Source organism: Oncorhynchus keta, unplaced genomic scaffold, assembly GCF_023373465.1.
Source record: "Oncorhynchus keta strain PuntledgeMale-10-30-2019 unplaced genomic scaffold, Oket_V2 Un_scaffold_8398_pilon_pilon, whole genome shotgun sequence".
NCBI lineage: Eukaryota > Metazoa > Chordata > Actinopteri > Salmoniformes > Salmonidae > Oncorhynchus > Oncorhynchus keta.
In genome coordinates, this window is record NW_026291004.1 from 1 (window position 1) to 22,534 (window position 22,534).

General features: G+C 47.0%; 1 protein-coding gene across 1 annotated transcript; it reads left to right on the top strand.

The window, feature by feature from the left end:
- The first annotated feature begins 5,642 nt into the window (after nucleotides 1-5,642).
- Nucleotides 5,643-22,270, top strand: LOC127929562 (ryanodine receptor 2-like). Its single transcript, XM_052517506.1, has 4 exons — nucleotides 5,643-5,782; nucleotides 18,848-18,978; nucleotides 19,929-20,056; nucleotides 22,211-22,270. The coding sequence occupies exons 1-4, from the start codon at nucleotides 5,643-5,645 to the stop codon at nucleotides 22,268-22,270; spliced, it is 459 nt and encodes a 152-aa protein (XP_052373466.1).
- The last annotated feature ends 264 nt before the right edge of the window (nucleotides 22,271-22,534 follow it).

Genomic DNA, 22,534 nt, shown 5'->3' on the forward strand with positions numbered 1-22,534 from the left:
CAGCTCCTACCCCTGGTCCCAGCTCCCTACCCCTGGTCCCAGCTCCTACCCCTGGTCCCAGCTACTACCCCTGGTCCCAGCTCCTATCCCTGGTCCCAGCTCCAGCTCATGGCCCCAGCTCCCTATCCCTATTTAGCCCAACTCATGGCCCCAGCTCCTACCCCTGGGCCCAGCTCCAGCTCTTTGCCCCAGCTCCTACCAATGGCCCAGCTCCTATCCCTGGTCCCAGCTCCAGCTCTTGGTCCCACCTCTTAACCCTGGTCCCTGCTCCTACCCCTGGTCCCACCTCTAACCCTGGTCCCAGCTCCTACCCCTGGTCCGAACCCCTACCCCTGGTCCCAGCCCCTACCCATGTCCCCTACCTCTGGACCAAGCCCCTACCCCTGGTCCCATCCCCTACCCCTGGTCGCAGCCCCTACCCCTGGACCCAGCTCCTACCCCTGGTCCCAGCTCCTACCCCTGGTCCCAGCTCCAGCTCTTTCCCCAGCTCCAGCTCTCGGTCCCAGCTCCTACCCCTTTTCCCAGCTCCTAACCCCGGTCCCAGCTCCAGCTCTTGGCCCCCAGCTCCTAACCCTGGTCCCAGCTCCTACCCCTGGTCCCAGCTCCTACCCCTGGTTCCAGCTCCTACCCCTGGTCCCAGCCGCTACCCCTGGTCCCAGCTCCAGCTCTTGGTCCCAGCTCCTACCCCTGGTCCCAGCTCCTACCCCTGGTTCCAGCTCCTACCCCTGGTCCCAGCCTCTACCCCTGTACCCAGCTCCTACCCCTGGTCCCAGATACTACCCCTGGTCCCAGCTCCTATCCCTGGTCCCAGCTCCAGCTCATGGCCCCAGCTCCTATCCCTGGCCCCAGCTCAACTCATGGCCCCAGCTCCTACCCCTGGGCCCAGCTCCAGCTCATGGCCCCAGCTCCTACCCCCAGCTCCCTGGTCCCACCAGCTCTTGGTCCCAGCCGCTACCCCTGGTCCCAGCTCCAGCTCTTGGTCCCAGCTCCTACCCCTGGTCCCAGCTCCAGCTCCTCTTGGCCCCAGCTCCTGGTCCCAGCTCCTATCCCTGGGCCCAGCTCCTACCCCTGGTCCCAGCTCCAGCTCTTGGTCCCAGCCTCTTAACCCTGGTCCCAGCTCCTACCCCTGGTCCCACCTCTTAACCCTGGTCCCAGCTCCTACCTCATAACCCTGGTCCCAACCCCTACCCCTGGTCCCAGCCCTACCCATGTCCCTACCTCTGGACCCTAGCCCCCTACCCTGGTCCCATCCCCTACCCCTGGTCCCAGCCCCTACCCCTGGACCCAGCTCCTAACCTGGTCCCAGCTCCTACCCCTGGTCCCAGCTCCAGCTCTTTCCCCAGCTCCAGCTCTCGGTCCCAGCTCCTACTCCTTTTCCCAGCTCCTAACCCCGGTCCCAGCTCCAGCTCTTGGTCCCAGCTCTAACCCTGGTCCCAGCTCCTACCCCTGGTCCCAGCTCCTACCCCTGGTTCCAGCTCCTACCCCTGGTCCCAGCCGCTACCCCTGGTCCCAGCTCCAGCTCTTGGTCCCAGCTCCTACCCCTGGTCCCAGCTCCTACCCTGGTTCCAGCTCCTACCCCTGTACCCAGCTCCTACCCCTGGTCCCAGCCCTACCCCTGGTCCCAGCTCCTACCCCCTGGTCCCAGCTCCTAACCCTGTCCCAGCTGTTGGCCCCAGAACCCCTGGCCCCAATCCCTGTCCCAGCTCCACCCAGCTCCTACCAATTCCCAGCTCCTCCCAGCTCCAGCTCTTGGTCCCACCTCACCCTGGCTCCTACCCCTGGTCCCAGGTCTAACCCTGGTCCCAGCTCCAAACCCCTACCCCTGGTCCCAGCTCCTACCCCTGGTCCCAGCTCCTACCCCTGGTCCCATCCCCTACCCCCCAGCTACCCCTACCCTGGTCCCAGCTCCTACCCCTGGTCCCAGCTCCTAGCTCTCGGTCCCCCCTGGTCCCAGCTCCTACCCCTGGTCCCAGCTCCTAAGCCATGGCCCCAGCTCCTACCCCTGGTCCCAGCTGGTTCCCTAACCCTGGTCCCAGCTCCTAGCCCCTGGTCCCAGCTCCTACCCCTGGTCCCAGCTCCTACCCCTGGTTCCAGCTCCTACCCCTGGTCCCAGCTCCTACCCCTGGTTCCAGCTCCTACCCCTGGTTGCAGCTCCTACCCCTGGTTCCAGCTCCTACCCCTAGTCCCAGGTCTTGGCCCCAACTCCTACCCCGGGCCCCAGCTCCTACCCCTGACCCCAGCTCCTACCGCTGGTTCCAGATCTTACCCCTGGTGCCAGCTCCAGCTCTTGGTCCCAGCTCCTACTCCTGACACCCAGCTCCTACCCCTGGTGCCAACTCCTACCCCTGGTCCCAGCTCCTACCCCTGGTCCCAGCTCCTACCCCTGGTCTCAGCTCCTACCCCTGGTCCCAGCTCCTACCCCTGGCCCCAGCTCCTACCCCTGGTACCAGCCCCTAACCCTGGCCCCAGCTCCTACCCCTGTACCCAGCTCCTAACTCTGGCCCCAGCTCCAGCTCTTGACCCCCAGCTCCTACCCCTGGTCCCAGCTCCAGCTCTTGGCCCCAGCCCACCTGGCCCCCAGCTCCTATCCCTGGTCCAGCAGCTGGCCCCCTACCCCTGGTCCCAGCTCCTACCCCTGGTCCCAGCTCCTACCCCTGGTCCTGGTCCCACCCTACCCCTGGTCCCAGCCCCTACCCCTGGTCCCCTACCTCTGGTCCCAGCCCCTACCCCTGGTCCCAGCCCCTACCCCTGGTCCCAGCCCCCCCGGACCCTGGTCCCAGCTCCTACCCCTGGTCCCAGCTCCTACCCCTGGTCCCAGCTCCAGCTCTTGGCCCCAGCTCTACCCCTGGCCCCAGCTCCAGCTCTTGGCCCCAGCTCCTACCCATTTCCCAGCTCCTATCCCTGGCCCCAGCTCCAGCTCTTGATCCCCCCAGCTCCTACCCCTGGTCCCAGCTCCTACCCCTGGTCCCAGCTCCAGCTCTTGGTCCCAGCTCCTACCCCTGGTCCCAGCTCCTAACCCTGGCCCCAGCTCCAGCTATTGGCCCCCAGCTCCTAACCCTGGTCCCAGCTCCTACCCCTGGTCCCAGCTCCTACCCCGGGTCCCAGCTCCTACCCCTGGTCCCAGCCCCTACCCATGGCCCAGCTCCTCCCCCTGGCCCCAGCTCCTATCCCTGGTCCCAGCTCCTACCCATGGCCCAGCTCCTATCCCTGGTCCCAGCTCCTCCCCATGGCCCAGCTCCTATCCCTGGTCCCAGCTCCTCCCCCTGGCCCCAGCTCCTCCCCCTGTCCCCAGCTCCTCCCTATAGGCACTTCAAATACTGATGCCAGATGCCTGTGAAGCATGCAAAGTTGTCTAAGCCGATTAGACCGAATGCTCTGGCTATGCATGGGGTAAAGTGTAGTTCCTATGCTGTTTGTCATATCCATTTAATAACACGCTGAGTAAAGCTGTTATCACCTGTTTCAGTGATTTATTTCCTCTTTAAATGCTCACTCATAGACATTAATTTGGTCAAATAGATGAAACAATTCAAACTAACTTGGTTTAGTCTCTGTGATGGTAAACACATCAACACTTCCCCCCCATGCTATGTCATTACCTTTTCAAACCGCTTCTCGAGGACCCCCCACAAACCGTTTCACTATGTTGTAGTAGTGAATTATCTCACCTGATTGACCTAGTGAAAGGGGCTTGGGGATTAGTTAGCCGGTTGAGGGGGGCCCCCGGGTTGAAAAGCCCTGCCTTAGGTCTAGGTTACTGGTGTTTTATATTGGAAGTGTGTGATCTGTCCATCTAAACCTACATGAGTGTGGTCTTCAGTAGTATCAGTACACTGGACCCTGTGGTTCTGTCTCAGCTCTACACTGGACTCTGTGGTTCTGTATCCATGCATGTCTCAGCTCTACACTGGACTCTGTGGTTCTGTATCCATGCTTGTCTCAGCTCTACACTGGACTCTGTGGTTCTGTATCCATGCATGTCTCAGCTCTACACTGGACTCTGTGGTTCTGTATCCATGCATGTCTCAGCTCTACACTGGACTCTGTGGTTCTGTCTCAGCTCTACACTTGACTCTGTGGTTCTGTATCCATGCATGTCTCAGCTCTACACTGGACTCTGTGGTTCTGTATCCATGCATGTCTCAGCTCTACACTGGACTCTGTGGTTCTGTATCCATGCATGTCTCAGCTCTACACTGAACTCTGTGGTTCTGTCTCAGCTCTACACTGGACTCTGTGGTTCTGTATCCATGCATGTCTCATCTCTACACTGGACTCTGTGGTTCTGTCTCAGCTCTACACTGGACTCTGTGGTTCTGTATCCATGCATGTCTCAGCTCTACACTGGACCCTGTGGTTCTGTATCCATGCTTGTCTCAGCTCGTCTATATGCCGTGGTTCCGTATCCATGCTTGTCTCAGCTCTACACTGGACCCTGTGGTTCTGTATCCATGCTTGTCTCAGCTCGTCTATATGCTGTGGTTCTGTATCCATGCTTGTCTCAGCTCGTCTATATGCTGTGGTTCCGTATCCATGCTTGTCTCAGCTCGTCTATATGCTGTGGTTCTGTATCCATGCTTGTCTCAGCTCGTCTATATGCTGTGGTTCTGTATCCATGCTTGTCTCAGCTCTACACTGGACCCTGTGGTTCTGTATCCATGCTTGTCTCAGCTCGTCTATATGCTGTGGTTCTGTATCCATGCTTGTCTCAGCTCGTCTATATGCTGTGGTTCTGTATCCATGCTTGTCTCAGTTCGTCTATATGCTGTGGTTCTGTATCCATGCTTGTCTCAGCTCGTCTATATGCTGTGGTTCTGTATCCATGCTTGTCTCAGCCCGTCTATATGCTGTGGTTCTGTATCCATGCTTGTCTCAACTCGTCTATATGCTGTGGTTCTGTATCCATGCTTGTCTCAGCTCGTCTATATGCTGTGGTTCCGTATCCATGCTTGTCTCAGCTCGTCTATATGCTTTGGTTCTGTATCCATGCTTGTCTCAGCTCGTCTATATGCTGTGGTTCTGTATCCATGCTTGTCTCAGCTCGTCTATATGCTGTGGTTCTGTATCCATGCTTGTCTCAGCTCGTCTATATGCTGTGGTTCTGTATTCATGCTCGTCTCAGCTCGTCTATATGCTGTGGTTCTGTATCCATGCTTGTCTCAGCTCGTCTATATGCTGTGGTTCTGTATCCATGCATGTCTCAGCTCGTCTATATGCTGTGGTTCTGTATCCATGCTTGTCTCAGCTCGTCTATATGCTGTGGTTCTGTATCCATGCTTGTCTCAGCTCGTCTATATGCTGTGGTTCTGTATCCATGCTTGTCTCAGCTCGTCTATATGCTGTGGTTCTGTATCCATGCTTGTCTCAGCTCGTCTATATGCTGTGGTTCTGTATCCATGCTTGTCTCAGCTCGTCTATATGCTGTGGTTCTGTATCCATGCTTGTCTCAGCTCGTCTATATGCTGTGGTTCTGTATCCATGCTTGTCTCAGCTCGTCTATATGCTGTGGTTCTGTATCCATGCTTGTCTCAGCTCGTCTATATGCTGTGGTTCTGTATCCATGCTTGTCTCAGCTCGTCTATATGCTGTGGTTCCGTATCCATGCATGTCTCAGCTCGTCTATATGCTGTGGTTCTGTATCCATGCTTGTCTCAGCTCGTCTATATGCCGTGGTTCTACAGGACTACTCAGGCTGTAACACTGCCTCATGTCTCCACACAGGAAGCCATGCTACCTCCATAGTCAACTGTCTTCACATACTGGGCCAGACACTGGACGCCAGGTGAGTGACCACATGAACCCTATTCATATGGAAGTCATATTTGAGTGTGTTTGGATCCCCATTAGCTGATGTCATGATGTGGTAAAAGTTGTTTTTCTCAACATGTTAGTTTCACCATTACCCTCTGGATTTAGAATCCAGCCATCTCTCAACATGTAGTTTCACCATTACCCTCTGGGTTTAGAATCCAGCCATCTCTCAACATGTAGTTTCACCATTACCCTCTGGATTTAGAATCCAGCCATCTCTCAACATGTAGTTTCACCATTACCCTCTGGGTTTAGAATCCAGCCATCTCTCAACATGTAGTTTCACCATTACCATCTGGGTTTAGAATCCAGCCATATCTCAACATGTAGTTTCACCATTACCCTCTGGGTTTAGAATCCAGCCATCTCTCAACATGTAGTTTCACCATTACCCTCTGGATTTAGAATCCAGCCATCTCTCAACATGTAGTTTCACCATTACCCTCTGGGTTTAGAATCCAGCCATCTCTCAACATGTTGTTTCACCATTACCCTCTGGGTTTAGAATCCAGCCATCTCTCAACATGTTGTTTCACCATTACCCTCTGGGTTTAGAATCCAGCCATCTCTCAACATGTTGTTTCACCATTACCCTCTGGGTTTAGAATCCAGCCATCTCTCAACATGTTGTTTCACCATTACCCTCTGGGTTTAGAATCCAGCCATCTCTCAATATGTTGTTTCACCATTACCCTCTGGGTTTAGAATCCAGCCATCTGTCAACATGTTGTTTCACCATTACCCTCTGGGTTTAGAATCCAGCCATCTGTCAACATGTTGTTTCACCATTACCCTCTGGGTTTAGAATCCAGCCCCGATACTGTGAGAATCCAGCCATCTCTCAACATGTAGTTTCACCATTACCCTCTGGGTTTAGAATCCAGCCATCTCTCAACATGTTGTTTCACCATTACCCTCTGGGTTTAGAATCCAGCCATCTCTCAACATGTAGTTTCACCATTACCCTCTGGATTTAGAATCCAGCCCGTAACTGTGAGAATCCAGCCATCTCTCAACATGTAGTTTCACCATTACCCTCTGGGTTTAGAATCCAGCCATCTCTCAACATGTAGTTTCACCATTACCCTCTGGGTTTAGAATCCAGCCATCTCCAACATGTTGTTTCACCATTACCCTCTGGGAGAATCCAGCCATCTCTCAATATGTTGTTTCACCATTACCCTCTGGGTTTAGAATCCAGCCATCTCTCAATATGTTGTTTCACCATTACCCTCTGGGTTTAGAATCCAGCCATCTCTCAACATGTTAGTTTCACCATTACCCTCTGGGTTTAGAATCCAGCCATCTCTCAACATGTTGTTTCACCATTACCCTCTGGGTTTAGAATCCAGCCATCTCTCAATATGTTGTTTCACCATTACCCTCTGGGTTTAGAATCCAGCCATCTCTCAACATGTTGTTTCACCATTACCCTCTGGGTTTAGAATCCAGCCATCTCTCAACATGTAGTTTCACCATTACCCTCTGGGTTTAGAATCCAGCCATCTCTCAACATGTTGTTTCACCATTACCCTCTGGGTTTAGAATCCAGCCATCTCTCAACATGTTGTTTCACCATTACCCTCTGGGTTTAGAATCCAGCCATCTCTCAATATGTTGTTTCACCATTACCCTCTGGGTTTAGAATCCAGTCATCTCTCAACATGTTAGTTTCACCATTACCCTCTGGGTTTAGAATCCAGCCATCTCTCAACGTGTTAGTTTCACCATTACCCTCTGGGTTTAGAATCCAGCCATCTCTCAACATGTTGTTTCACCATTACCCTCTGGGTTTAGAATCCAGCCATCTCTCAATATGTTGTTTCACCATTACCCTCTGGGTTTAGAATCCAGCCATCTCTCAACATGTTAGTTTCACCATTACCCTCTGGGTTTAGAATCCAGCCATCTCTCAACATGTTGTTTCACCATTACCCTCTGGGTTTAGAATCCAGCCATCTCTCAATATGTTGTTTCACCATTACCCTCTGGGTTTAGAATCCAGCCATCTCTCAGCATGTTAGTTTCACCATTACCCTCTGGGTTTAGAATCCAGCCATCTCTCAACATGTTAGTTTCACCATTACCCTCTGGGTTTAGAATCCAGCCATCTCTCAACATGTTGTTTCACCATTACCCTCTGGGTTTAGAATCCAGCCATCTCTCAATATGTTGTTTCACCATTACCCTCTGGGTTTAGAATCCAGCCATCTCTCAATATGTTGTTTCACCATTACCCTCTGGGTTTAGAATCCAGCCATCTCTCAACATGTTGTTTCACCATTACCCTCTGGGTTTAGAATCCAGCCATCTCTCAACATGTTGTTTCACCATTACCCTCTGGGTTTAGAATCCAGCCATCTCTCAACATGTTGTTTCACCATTACCCTCTGGGTTTAGAATCCAGCCATCTCTCAATATGTTGTTTCACCATTACCCTCTGGGTTTAGAATCCAGCCATCTCTCAACATGTTGTTTCACCATTACCCTCTGGGTTTAGAATCCAGCCATCTCTCAACATGTTGTTTCACCATTACCCTCTGGGTTTAGAATCCAGCCATCAACAGCCATCTCTCAACATGTTGTTTCACCATTACCCACTGGGTTTAGAATCCAGCCATCTCTCAACATGTTGTTTCACCATTACCCTCTGGGTTTAGAATCCAGCCATCTCTCAACATGTTGTTTCACCATTACCCTCTGGGTTTAGAATCCAGCCATCTCTCAACATGTTGTTTCACCATTACCCTCTGGGTTTAGAATCCAGCCATCTCTCAACATGTTGTTTCACCATTACCCTCTGGGTTTAGAATCCAGCCATCTCTCAACATGTTGTTTCACCATTACCCTCTGGGTTTTAGAATCCAGCCATCTCTCAACATGTTGTTTCACCATTACCCTCTGGGTTTAGAATCCAGCCATCTCTCAACATGTTGTTTCACCATTACCCTCTGGGTTTAGAATCCAGCCATCTCTCAACATGTTGTTTCACCATTACCCTCTGGGTTTAGAATCCAGCCATCTCTCAACATGTTGTTTCACCATTACCCTCTGGGTTTAGAATCCAGCCATCTCTCAACATGTTGTTTCACCATTACCCTCTGGGTTTAGAATCCAGCCATCTCTCAACATGTTGTTTCACCATTACCCTCTGGGTTTAGAATCCAGCCATCTGTCAACATGTTGTTTCACCATTACCCACTGGGTTTAGAATCCAGCCATATCTCAACATGTAGTTTCACCATTACCCTCTGGGTTTAGATTCCAGCCACCATGTTGTTTCACCATTACCCTCTGGGTTTTAGAATGTATGCTCACATGACTGTTTCAATTACCCTCTGGGATAGAATCCAGCCATCTCTCAAATGTTGTTTCATATTACCCTCTGGGTTTATGTATACATTTTAATGTTGTTTGGTTTACCCTCTGGGTTTAGAATCCAGCCATCGTCAATATGGTACCAGCGCCTCTGGGTTCTCCAGTCCATCTCTGCACCAACTGATGGTAATATAATCCGTGTCTGTTCTCCAGGACTGGGTGATGAAGATCGGGTCTGGTTTCACCAGACGGTGAATCCAGGCGTTGAGGGCGTTCTTCGAGAACGCAGCAGAGGACTTGGAGAAGACTTTAGAGAACCTGAAGCAGGGCCAGTTCTCTCAACAGTTTCAATCCCAGCCCAAAGTTGTTTCAGTCACCCAGATCATTAACTACACCAGCGTTTAGCCCTGCTCCCATGTCCTCTCCTCCCTGTTCGAACACATCAATATGTTGTTTCAGAACCTCTGGGGAAGACCTCAACATGTTGCATACCAGTAGATCAATTCACATTTGGATCATTACCCTTTTTTTGCATGAACAAAACCTGATATACCCTCTGGGGCAATTCCACCAAAAGCCTGATGAGACCCTCTGGGTTTAGAAGCACCACCTATTGTTGTTTCACCAATGATGAAACTGCCACTCTCAACATGCTGTTTCAAACATGAGACAAGGCCTCTTAGTCATTGTTAATTACCCTCTTGTTTAAAAGGCCATCTCTCCTGTTATTTCACCACCCTCTGGGTTTGTTAATTAAAAAGGCCATCCCTGTATCTCACACATTACAAGCCCTCACATTGTTAATTAAAAAGGCCATTCCTGTATCTCACCATTACCCTCTGGGTTTTAGAATCCAGCCATCCTCAAGTCATTGTCATTTTTAATTAAAAAGGTTTCACCATTACCCTCTGGGTTTAGATCCACCATCCTGTAAATGTTGTTTCATACCCTCTGTTTAGGTCCTCTGTTGTTTCACCATTAGGACACCGTCCTGTAAAGGTCATACTGTTTTAGGTCCAGCCATCTGTGTAATGGACACCGTACCCCTGGGTCCATTACCCTTTAGAATCCAGGTCATACTGTAGGTCCTCTGTGTAAGGACACCGTCCTGTAAAGGTCATACTGTTTAGGTCCTCTGTTGTTTCAAGGACACCCCTGTAGAAAGGTCATACTGTAGGTACCCTCTGTGTTAGGACACCGTCCTGTAAAGGTCATACTGTTTAGGTCCTCTGTGTCAAGGATGTTGACATTACCCTCTGGTTTGTCTTCTCAGTGGATGTTGTTTCACCAGGTGGCCTGTTATCAGGATCCTCAACAGCCTGTATAGTCTTGGTTTACCAGCCATCTCTCAACATGTTGTTTCATCTACGTTTAGAAAGGTAACGTTTCAAAATGAAATGCAATGTCAACATGATGATTAATTAAGAGGAAGTCAATCACACAGTCAACTCCAGGTCATTTAGTAAGTTCTCCATGTTGTCTGCGATTCTCACTGTTAAACGCCATCTGTAACAGTGTTCAACACAATGCTCTTTTCTTCATCATTCGGTCTGATCCGTTATCATTCCATCTGATCCGTTATCATTCATCATCTGTTATCATCTGATCCGTTATCATTCCATCTGATCTGTTATCATCTGATCTGATCCAGTTATCATTCCATCTGATCCGTTATCATTCCATCTCATCTGATCCGTTATCATTCCATCTGATCCGTTATCATCTGATCTGATCCGTTATCATTCCATCTGATCCGTTATCATTCCATCTGATCCGTTATCATTCCATCTGATCCGAATTATCATCTGATCTGATCCGTTATCATCTCCATCTGATCCGTTATCATTCCATCTGATCCGTTATCATTCCATCTGATCTGTTATCATCTGATCTGATCCGTTATCATTCCATCTGATCCGTTATCATCTGATCTGATCCCTTATTTTCTTTTAGTCATTGTTAATTCAGGCCATTTGGTATCATTGATCTCATTTCAACCCAATAAGCAAAAAATTAAAACCCGTGACCAATCTTCATGTTCAAGAAACCCTTTTACAAATGTCAAAATGAATTCAATGTGATCATATGATGATTAAGAGGAAGATAGGGTCCTGGATCTGATCAGAAGCCCTATTATCATTATATAATCTGAGGCCATTCCTGTATATCATATCAAGACAACCAGTTACGTCCATTCATGTCCATCTACAGAAATATAATTAAAAAGGCCATCCTGTATCTCAAGACAGAGGAATCATTGTTAATTAAAAGGTGAAACCGTATTGTCATGTTAATTAGGGGTTCAAGCAGAGAAGTCATTGGGATCCTGAGACCCTGTTGTCATTTAATTAGGGGTTCAAGCAGAGATTATCATTGGGTGAGACCCTGTTGTCATCGTTAATTAGGGGTTCAAGGAAGAGAATCTGGGTGGGACATTTGTCCTGTAAATTTAATTAGGGGTTCAAGCAGAGAAGTCCTGTGAGGTGTAGGTCCTCTATTGTATTTAATTACTGGGGTTCCGTTAAGACAGAGAAGTCATCCCTATCGTTATCATGAGAACCTGTTAATTATCATAATTAGGGGTTCATCTGTAGAGAGGTCAGCTGGGTGGGACCCTGTTGTATTTAATTAGGGGTTCAAGCAGAGAAGCTGGGTGGGACCTATTGTATTGATCTAGGGGTTCAATCAGAGAAGCTGGGTGAGACCCATTGTATTTCCAGTTATCAAGCATCTGATCCTGGGTGAATCCGTATTGTATTTCCATCTAGGGGTTCAAGCAGAGAAGCTGGTGAGACCATGTTGTATTTAAGTTCTGGGGTTCAAGCAATAAGCAAAAAGTGAAGCTCTTCATGAGAGCCTACTGTATTTACAAATTCAAAATGGGGTTCATATGATGATTAAGAGAAGCTGGGTGTCTGGACCCTGATTGTATATTAATTATAATCAAGCAGAGAATTCTGGGTCCAGAGCCTATTGTATTTAATTAGGGGTTCAAGCAGAGAAGCTGGGTGATTCCCTGTTGTATTTAATTAGGGGTTCAAGCAGAGAAGCTGGGTGAAACCCTATTGTATTTAATTAGGGGTTCAAGCAGAGAAGCTGGGTGAAACCCTATTGTATTTAATTAGGGGTTCAAGCAGAGAAGCTGGGTGAGACCCTGTTGTATTTAATTAGGGGTTCAAGCAGAGAAGCTGGGTGAGACCCTATTGTATTTAATTAGGGGTTCAAGCAGAGAAGCTGGGTGAGATTCCCCTGTTGTATTTAATTAGGGGTTCAAGCAGAGAAGCTGGGTGAACCTATTGTATTTAATTAGGGGTTCAAGCAGAGAAGCTGGGTGAAACCCTATTGTCTTATTTAATTGGGGGTTCAAGCAGAGAAAGCCTGAACCAGCTGGATAACCCTATTGTATTTAATTAGGGGTTCAATGCAGAGACCAGCCATAGAACCAGGTGGATAACCCTGTTGAATACGTTGTTGTCTTTTAATTAGGGGTTCAAGCAGAGAAGCTGGGTGGAAACCCTATTGTATTTAATTAGGGGTTCAAGAACCAGAGAACCAGCTGGATAATCTGTGAAACGTTGTTGTCTTGTTTACAGGCCAATCTGGGGGGGGGTTTCTAAAGTCAAGCTTAGACAATCAGGTAGAACCCTGATAATCTGTTAATTAGTTGGGTTCAGGCAGTGGATTCCCTGGGTGAGAGCCAAACATGCCATGGAGCCAAACAGCTTCTAACGGTTTCTGTGGAGGATTCGGAGGCCTCAATTTATGCAAGATGCCAAAACGTATGGACATAACAGGACAGGCCAGTGGATTCCCTCTGGGGGGGGGGTTCTCTAAACCAATGCTTATGACACATCCAGAACCAGCCATAGAACCAGCTGGATAATCTGTTGAATACGTTGTTGTCTTGTTATACAGGCCAGTGGATTCCCTCTGGGGGGGGGGGGTTTCTCTAAACCAATGCTTATGACACATCCAGAACCAGCCATAGAACCAGCTGGATAATCTGTGAATGAATACAGGTTGTTGTCTTGTTATACAGGCCAGTGGATTCCCTCTGTTATACAGGGGGATTTCTGGGGGGTTCTCTAAACCAATGCTTATGACACATCCAGAACCAGCCATAGAACCAGCTGGATAATCTGTTGAATACGTTGTTGTCTTGTTATACAGGCCAGTGGATTCCCTCTGGGGGGTTCTCTAAACCAATGCTTATGACACATCCAGAACCAGCCATAGAACCAGCTGGATAATCTGTTGAATACGTTGTTGTCTTGTTATACAGGCCAGTGGATTCCCTCTGGGGGGGTTCTCTAAACCAATGCTTATGACACATCCAGAACCAGCCATAGAACCAGCTGGATAATCTGTTGAATACGTTGTTGTCTTGTTATACAGGCCAGTGGATTCCCTCTGGGGGGGGGTTCTCTAAACCAATGCTTATGACACATCCAGAACCAGCCATAGAACCAGCTGGATAATCAGTTGAATACGTTGTAGTCTTGTTAACTCCAGTAACAACCCTCATGAAGTAGCTGGATGAGGTTATGGTACATCCAGAACCACTGACAGCTGGTAATCTGAACTACAAAAATGTTAATGTGTTATCAACGTTCCACTCTGGGGGAAATTCCTAACACCCAATGGGCTGAATATACAATGCCAGTCAGGAGTTTGGACACAGCTGATTCCAGGGTTTTTCTTCATATTTACTTTTTACTGGTTGAAAGAATGCAGAAAGCTGTCATAGAAGCAACGTTGTTGTCTTGTTATACAGGGTGGCTGCTTTAAAGAATCTAAAATATACATTTGATTTGTTTAAATAAGTATCCGCCCTCTGGGGGGGGTTTCCCCCAATTTTCTCCTAAAATGACATACCCAAATCTAACTGCCTGTAGCTCAGGCCCTGAAGCAATGATATGCATATTCTTTGAACCGGTTGAAATGTGAAATGAATGTAGGAGAATATAACACATTAGATCTGGTAAATATATAATACAAAGAAGTAAAAACAACATTTTTTTTTGTACCATCATCTTTGAAATGCAAGAGAAAGGCCATAATGTATTTTTCCAGCCCAGGTACAATTTAGATGTTGGCCACTAGATGGCAGCACTGTATGTGCAAAGGTTTAGACTGAACCAATGAACCATTGCATTTATTTTCAAAATTTTGTGTCAAGACTGCCCAAATGTGCCTAATTGCTTTAAACTAATACATTTTCAAGTTCATAACTGTAATCTGCAATAGCATGGTCTTATTTCAGGTAATACTGCTTATGAAATGGACCATCATGATAATCAATAATTTCACGTTTCTGCCCATATCATAGCTCAACCTCATCCAGAACCAGCCATAGAACCAGCTGGATAATGTTGTCTTGTTATACAAGTGGATTCCCTCTTACAAACAAATGCTAATCGCATTAGCCTACATTAACTCAACCTCATGCTAATCGCATTAGCCTACGTTAGCTCAACCTCATGCTAATCACATTAGCCTACGTTAGCTCAACCTCATGCTAATCACATTAGCCTACGTTAGCTCCACCTCATGCTCATCACATTAGCCTACGTTAGCTCAACCTCATGCTAATCACATTAGCCTACGTTAGCTCAACCTCATGCTAATCACATTAGCCTACGTTAGCTCCACCGTGGACGGGACACTGATCCTGCAGTTTTAACACTTTTTTGGTTTACTACATGATTCCATATGTGTTATTTCATAGTTCGATGTCTTATTCTGTCTTATTCGACAATGTAGAAAATAGTACAAATAAAGATAAACCCTCGAATGAGTAGGTGTGTCCAAACTGTTGACTGGTACTGTATATAAGTAGCCTTCATCATTCTTCTGCGTTGAAACCTAAATATGCATTTCCTGTCTTGAACAGGAAATTACATCAAAATAGTGGTGGCTACTTCCTCTGGGGTGTTACTTTAAGGTCCTCCATTTAGAATTGAGTGAAAAACACTTAAAATGCTTTACTCCTCTGGCTCCGAATGACCGATCTGTACAACACTTGATATACGGTATCCATGGACCAAGATCTCACAAATGATGTCAAACAACATGCTAGCATGTCAAACAACATGATAGCATGTCAAACAACATGATAGCATGTCAAACAACATGCTAGCATGTCAAACAACATGATAGCATGTCAAACAACGTGATAGCATGTCAAACAACATGCTAGCATGTCAAACAACATGCTAGCATGTCAAACAACATGCTAGCATGTCAAACAACATGCTAGCATGTCAAACAACATGATAGCATGTCAAACAACATGATAGCATGTCAAACAACATGCTAGCATGTCAAACAACATGATAGCATGTCAAACAACATGCTAGCATGTCAAACAACATGATAGCATGTCAAACAACATGATAGCATGTCAAACAACATGCTAGCATGTCAAACAACATGATAGCATGTCAAACAACATGATAGCATGTCAAACAACATGCTAGCATGTCAAACAACATGCTAGCATGTCAAACAACATGCTAGCATGTCAAACAACATGATAGCATGTCAAACAACATGATAGCATGTCAAACAACATGATAGCATGTCAAACAACATGATAGCATGTCAAACAACATGATAGCATGTCAAACAACATGATAGCATGTCAAACAACATGATAGCATGTCAAACAACATGATAGCATGTCAAACAACATGATAGCATGTCAAACAACATGATAGCATGTCAAACAACATGATAGCATGTCAAACAACATGATAGCATGTCAAACAACATGCTAGCATGTCAAACAACGTGATAGCATGTCAAACAACATGATAGCATGTCAAACAACATGATAGCATGTCAAACAACAACATGCTAGCATGTCAAACAACATGATAGCATGTCAAACAACATGATAGCTTGTCAAACAACATGATAGCATGTCAAACAACATGATAGCATGTCAAACAATATGATAGCATGTCAAACAATGATAGCATGCTAGCATGTCATAGCATGTCAAACAACATGATAGCATGTCAAACAATATGATAGCATGTCAAACAACATGATAGCATGTCAAACAATATGATAGCATGTCAAACAACATGCTAGCATGTCAAACAACATGATAGCATGTCAAACAACATGATAGCATGTCAAACAACATGATAGCATGTCAAACAACATGATAGCATGTCAAACAACATGATAGCATGTCAAACAACATGATAGCATGTCAAACAACATGCTAGCATGTCAAACAACATGATAGCATGTCAAACAACATGATAGCATGTCAAACAACATGCTAGCATGTCAAACAACATGATAGCATGTCAAACAACATGATAGCATGTCAAACAACATGATAGCATGTCAAACAACATGCTAGCATGTCAAACAACATGATAGCATGTCAAACAACGTGATAGCATGTCAAACAACATGCTAGCATGTCAAACAACTTGATAGCATGTCAAACAACATGATAGCATGTCAAACAACATGCTAGCTTGTCAAACAACATGATAGCATGTCAAACAACATGCTAGCATGTCAAACAACATGATAGCATGTCAAACAACATGCTAGCATGTCAAACAACATGATAGCATGTCAAACAACATGATAGCATGTCAAACAACATGCTAGCATGTCAAACAACATGATAGCATGTCAAACAACATGATAGCATGTCAAACAACATGATAGCATGTCAAACAACATGATAGCATGTCAAACAACATGATAGCATGTCAAACAACATGCTAGCATGTCAAACAACATGATAGCATGTCAAACAACATGCTAGCATGTCAAACAACATGCTAGCATGTCAAACAACATGATAGCATGTCAAACAACGTGATAGCATGTCAAACAACATGCTAGCATGTCAAACAACTTGATAGCATGTCAAACAACATGATAGCATGTCAAACAACATGCTAGCTTGTCAAACAACATGATAGCATGTCAAACAACATGCTAGCTTGTCAAACAACATGCTAGCATGTCAAACAACATGCTAGCATGTCAAACAACATGCTAGCATGTCAAACAACATGATAGCATGTCAAACAACATGCTAGCATGTCAAACAACATGATAGCATGTCAAACAACATGCTAGCATGTCAAACAACATGATAGCATGTCAAACAACATGATAGCATGTCAAACAACATGATAGCATGTCAAACAACATGATAGCATGTCAAACAACATGCTAGCATGTCAAACAACATGCTAGCATGTCAAACAACATGACCAATAAACCTTCACGTGACATGTATTCACGACTTGAAATATGCTGAGGTAATTTTTAATGTTTTTTCACGTTTTCTCAAAATCCCTACTTTGATTGACACTGGAAGTATGATAGATAATGACAATCTAAAAGTGTCCTACATTTACATTTACATTTTAAGTCATTTAGCAGACGCTCTTATCCAGAGCGACTTACAAATTGGTGCATTCACCTTATGACATCCAGTGGAACAGTCACTTTACAATAGTGCATCTAAATCTTAAAGGGGGGGGGGGTGAGAAGGATTACTTATCCTATCCTAGGTATTCCTTAAAGAGGTGGGGTTTCAGGTGTCTCCGGAAGGTGGTGATTGACTCCGCTGTTAGCTGGAAGTATGATAGATAATGACAATCTAAAAGTGTCCTGTCTAGAACCTTCTACAGACTGTTGACACCACATTTCATACATTTACAACAACCATAATTTGTTCTGTGGCTCATTTTAATATTGCATTAAGTCTAGTAAAGGATGTGACTGGGTTAGTTAAACCAGTTATTCTGAAGAAGGAGTGTCTTCCTGAACATGAGCTGTCCCTCACTTTTCCTCCTCTTCCTCCTTCCCCCCCCTACCTCCTCCTCCTCCTGCCTCTTCCTCCTTCCTACCCTACCTCCTCCTCCTCCTCCTCCTGCCTCTTCCTCCTTCCTACCCTACCTCCTCCTCCTCCTCCTCCCTCCTGCCTCTTCCTCCTCTTCCTCCTTCCTACCCTACCTCCTCCTCCTCCTCCTCCTCCTGCCCCTTCCTCCTCTTCCTCCTTCCTCCCCCTACCTCCTCCTCCTCCTCCTTCCTCCTCTTCCTCCTTCCTACCCTACCTCCTCCTCCTCCTCCTCCTCCTCCTCCTCCTGCCTCTTCCTCCTCTTCCTCCTTCCTACCCTTCCTCCCCTCCTCCTCCTCCTCCTCCTCCTCCTCCTGCCCCCTTCCTCCTCTTCCTCCTTCCTCCCCCCTCCTCCTCCTCCTCCTGCCTCTTCCTCCTCTTCCTCCTTCCTACCCTACCTCCTCCTCCTCCTCCTCCTTCCTCCCATACCTCCTCCTTCTCCTCCCCTTCCTCCTCTTTCTCCTCCCCTTCCTCCTCTTCCTTCCTACCCCCCTACCTCCTCCTTCTTCCTCTTCTTTCTTCCTCCCCTACCTCCTCCTTATCCTCCCCCCTTCCTCCTTCTCTTCCCCCTTCCTCCTCCTCCTTCCTCCTCCTCCCCCTTCCTCCTCCTCCTCTCCTCCCCTCCTCCTTCCTCCCCCTACCTCCTCCTCCTCCCCTACCTCATCCTCCTCCCCTTCCTCCTCTTCCTCCTTCCTCCCCTACCTCCTCCTCCTCCTGCCCCTTCATCCTCTTCCTCCTTCCTCCCCCTACCTCCCCCCCTCCTCCTCCTCCTCCTTCCTCCCCCCTCCTCCTCTTCCTCCCTCCTCCCCCTCCCTCCTCTTCCTCCTGCAGGCAGCGTCCAGCCCTCGGTGAATGTCTTGCAGCGTTCTCGGGGGCGTTCCCTGTGGCCTTCCTGGAACCAGAGCTCAACCAGTTCAACAACTACTCCATCTACATTACCAAGGGCTCCCGGGACAGAACAGGTACTGTTGCAAACTGTCCTTCAGGTATTTTAGAATCAAAGACCGGATCGGTTTGGATGGAGAGATAGAGAGAAGCTTGGCATAAATGTTGCAAACTGTCCTTCAGGTGTTTTACAATCAAAGACAGGATCGGTTTGGATGGAGAGATAGAGAGAAGCTTGGCATAAATGTTGCAAACTGTCCTTCGGGTGTTTTAGAATCAAAGACAGGATCGGTTTGGATGGAGAGATAGAGAGAAGCTTGGCATAAATGTTGCAAACTGTCCTTCGGGTGTTTTAGAATCAAAGACAGGATCGGTTTGGATGGAGAGATAGAGAGAAGCTTGGCATAAATGTTGCAAACTGTCCTTCAGGTGTTTTAGAATCAAAGACAGGATCAGTTTGGATGGAGAGATAGAGAGAAGCTTGGCATAAATGTCCTTCAGGTGTTTTAGAATCAAAGACCGGATCGGTTTGGATGGAGAGATAGAGAGAAGCTTGGCAGAAATGTTGCAAACTGAATTGAGGAATGACGGCATACAGTCTTTATGTCTCTCTCACTATCACCTTTTATCTCTCTGTCTCTTACTCCTTCTCTCCCTCCACCCTCTCTCTCCCTCCACCCTCTCTCCCTCTACCTTCTCTCTTTCTTTATCTCTCTCTCCCTCCAACATCTCTCCCTCCACCCCCTCTCTCGCTCTCTCTCTCTCTCTCCCTTCACCCTCTCTCTCCCTCCACCCTCTCTCTTTCTCCACCCACCCTCTCTCTCCCTCCACCCCTCTCTCTCTCCCTCCACCCGCTCTCTCCCTCCTCCCTCTCTCCCCTTCCCTCTCTCTCTCTCCATCCACCCTCTCTCTTCCTCCACCATCTCTCTCTCTCTCCATCCACCCTCTCTCTCCCTCCTCCCTCTCCCCTCTCCCCTCTCCCCTCTCCCCTTCCCCCTCTCTCCTCTCTTCCCCACTGCTTCCCCAGCTCTCGATCTGCCCTTCCAGGTCGGAGAGATGTGTCCAGTCATCCCGTCCCTGGAGAAGTCTCTGGAGGAGATCATGGATCTGGCTGAGTCCGGCCTGCACTATACGCAGATGCCTCACGTTATGGAGGTAGAGACTGGTTAATTACCAGGAGACTGGTGGTTTATTACCAGGAGACTGGTGGTTTATTACCAGGAGACTGGTTTATTAACAGGAGACTGGTGGTTTATTAACAGGAGACTGGTGGTTTATTAACAGGAGACTGGTGGTTTATTAACAGGAGACTGGTGGTTTATTAACAGGAGACTGGTGGTTTATTAACAGGAGACTGGTGGTTTATTAACAGGAGACTGGTGGTTTATTAACAGGAGACTGGTGGTTTATTAACAGGAGACTGGTGGTTTATTAACAGGAGACTGGTGGTTTATTAACTGGAGACTGGTGGTTTATTAACAGGAGACTGGTGGTTTATTAACAGGAGACTGGTGGTTTATTAACAGGAGACTGGTGGTTTATTAACAGGAGACTGGTGGTTTATTAACAGGAGACTGGTTTATTAACAGGAGACTGGTGGTTTATTAACAGGAGACTGGTGGTTTATTAACAGGAGACTGGTGGTTTATTAACAGGAGACTGGTGGTTTATTAACAGGAGACTGGTTTATTAACAGGAGACTGGTGGTTTATTAACAGGAGACTGGTGGTTTATTAACAGGAGACTGGTGGTTTATTAACAGGAGACTGGTGGTTTATTAACAGGAGACTGGTTTATTAACAGGAGACTGGTGGTTTATTAACAGGAGACTGGTGGTTTATTACCAGGAGACTGGTGGTTTATTAACAGGAGACTGGTGGTTTATTACCAGGGGAGACTGGTGGTTTATTAACAGGAGACTGGTTTATTAACAGGAGACTGGTGGTTTATTAACAGGAGACTGGTGGTTTATTAACAGGAGACTGGTGGTTTATTACAGCTGCCCTCAGACCACATGAGTCTACTGGGCAGAAATTAACAGGAGACTGGTGGTTTATTAACAGGAGACTGGTGGTTTATTAACAGGAGACTGGTGGTTTATTAACAGGAGACTGGTGGTTTATTAACAGGAGACTGTCCGGTTTATTAACAGGAGACTGGTGGTTTATTAACTGGAGACTGGTGGTTTATTAACAGGAGACTGGTGGTTTATTAACAGGAGACTGGTGGTTTATTAACAGGAGACTGGTGGTTTATTAACAGGAGACTGGTGGTTTATTAACAGGAGACTGGTGGTTTATTAACAGGAGACTGGTGGTTTATTAACAGGAGACTGGTCTGTTTTATTAACTGGAGACTGGTGGTTTATTAACTGGAGACTGGTGGTTTATTAACAGGAGACTGGTGGTTTATTAACAGGAGACTGGTGGTTTATTAACAGGAGACTGGTGGTTTATTAACAGGAGACTGGACTGGTTTATTAACAGGAGACTGTGGTTTATTAACTGGAGACTGGTGGTTTATTAACAGGAGACTGGTGGTTTATTACCAGGAGACTGGTGGTTTATTAACAGGAGACTGGTGGTTTATTAACAGGAGACTGGTGGTTTATTAACAGGAGACTGGTGGTTTATTAACAGGAGACTGGTGGTTTATTAACAGGAGACTGGTGTTTTATTAACTGGAGACTGGTGGTTTATTAACTGGAGACTGGTGGTTTATTACCAGGAGACTGGTGGTTTATTAACAGGAGACTGGTGGTTTATTAACAGGAGACTGGTGGTTTATTAACAGGAGACTGGTGGTTTATTAACAGGAGACTGTGGTTTATTAAAGGAGACTGGTGGGTTACCTCATCACAGGAGTGTGAGGTGGTTTATTAACAGGAGACTGGTGGTTTATTATTGGGAGACTGGTGGTTTATTAACTTTGGAGACTGGTTTACCTTAACAGGGACTGGTGGTTTATTAACAGGAGAGGTGGTGGTTTATTAACAGGAGACTGACTGGTTTATTAACAGGAGACTGGTGGTTTATTAACAGGAGACACCAAATTGGTCTTTGTGTGAGGTGTTCATGGGCTGGTATGTGTTGACAACAACCAAATCATGGGCTGGTGACCTCATCAACTCATGGGCTTGTGCCACAAACTGTTAATGTGTTGGCTGGCACCCTTTGTGTACAACCAGAGGGAAAATGTTGTTGGTCTGGATCATCACTGAGCTTACAAAAGATGTTGAACAAGATTGAAAAGACAACATTGGTCTTTAAACATTTAACATGAGCATTCCTCCCCTGGTCCTTATCCCAGGTGGTGCTGCCCATGCTATGCAGCTACATGTCTCACTGGTGGGAGCACGGCTTTGTGTGAGGTGTTGAGAACATTGGTCTTTCCGTGAGACTGCAGACAGCTGATGTACTCACCTCACCTCAGACCACATGAATAGTCTTTGTGTGAGGTATTGACTGGGCAACATCCTGAAGATTGATCTATGACCTCATCAACCTGATGGGACCTCATCACTATTGGTCTTTGGGGCCTGGATGAATCACGGTCTTTGCAGGTATTGAGACACATTGGTCTTTTCTGATCTACCACATGGTCAAAAGCACTTCAGCCTGCTTGTCAATGTCT

Excerpts from the sequence above, each read along its gene's own strand:
- LOC127929562 (XM_052517506.1), top strand. The coding sequence starts at position 5,643 with ATGCTTGTCTCAGCTCGTCTATATGCCGTGGTTCTACAGGACTACTCA. Across the intron at positions 5,783-18,847 it reads GGCCAGACACTGGACGCCAG|GCAGCGTCCAGCCCTCGGTG; the intron begins GTGAGTGACCAC and ends TTCCTCCTGCAG. Across the intron at positions 18,979-19,928 it reads GGGCTCCCGGGACAGAACAG|CTCTCGATCTGCCCTTCCAG; the intron begins GTACTGTTGCAA and ends CTGCTTCCCCAG.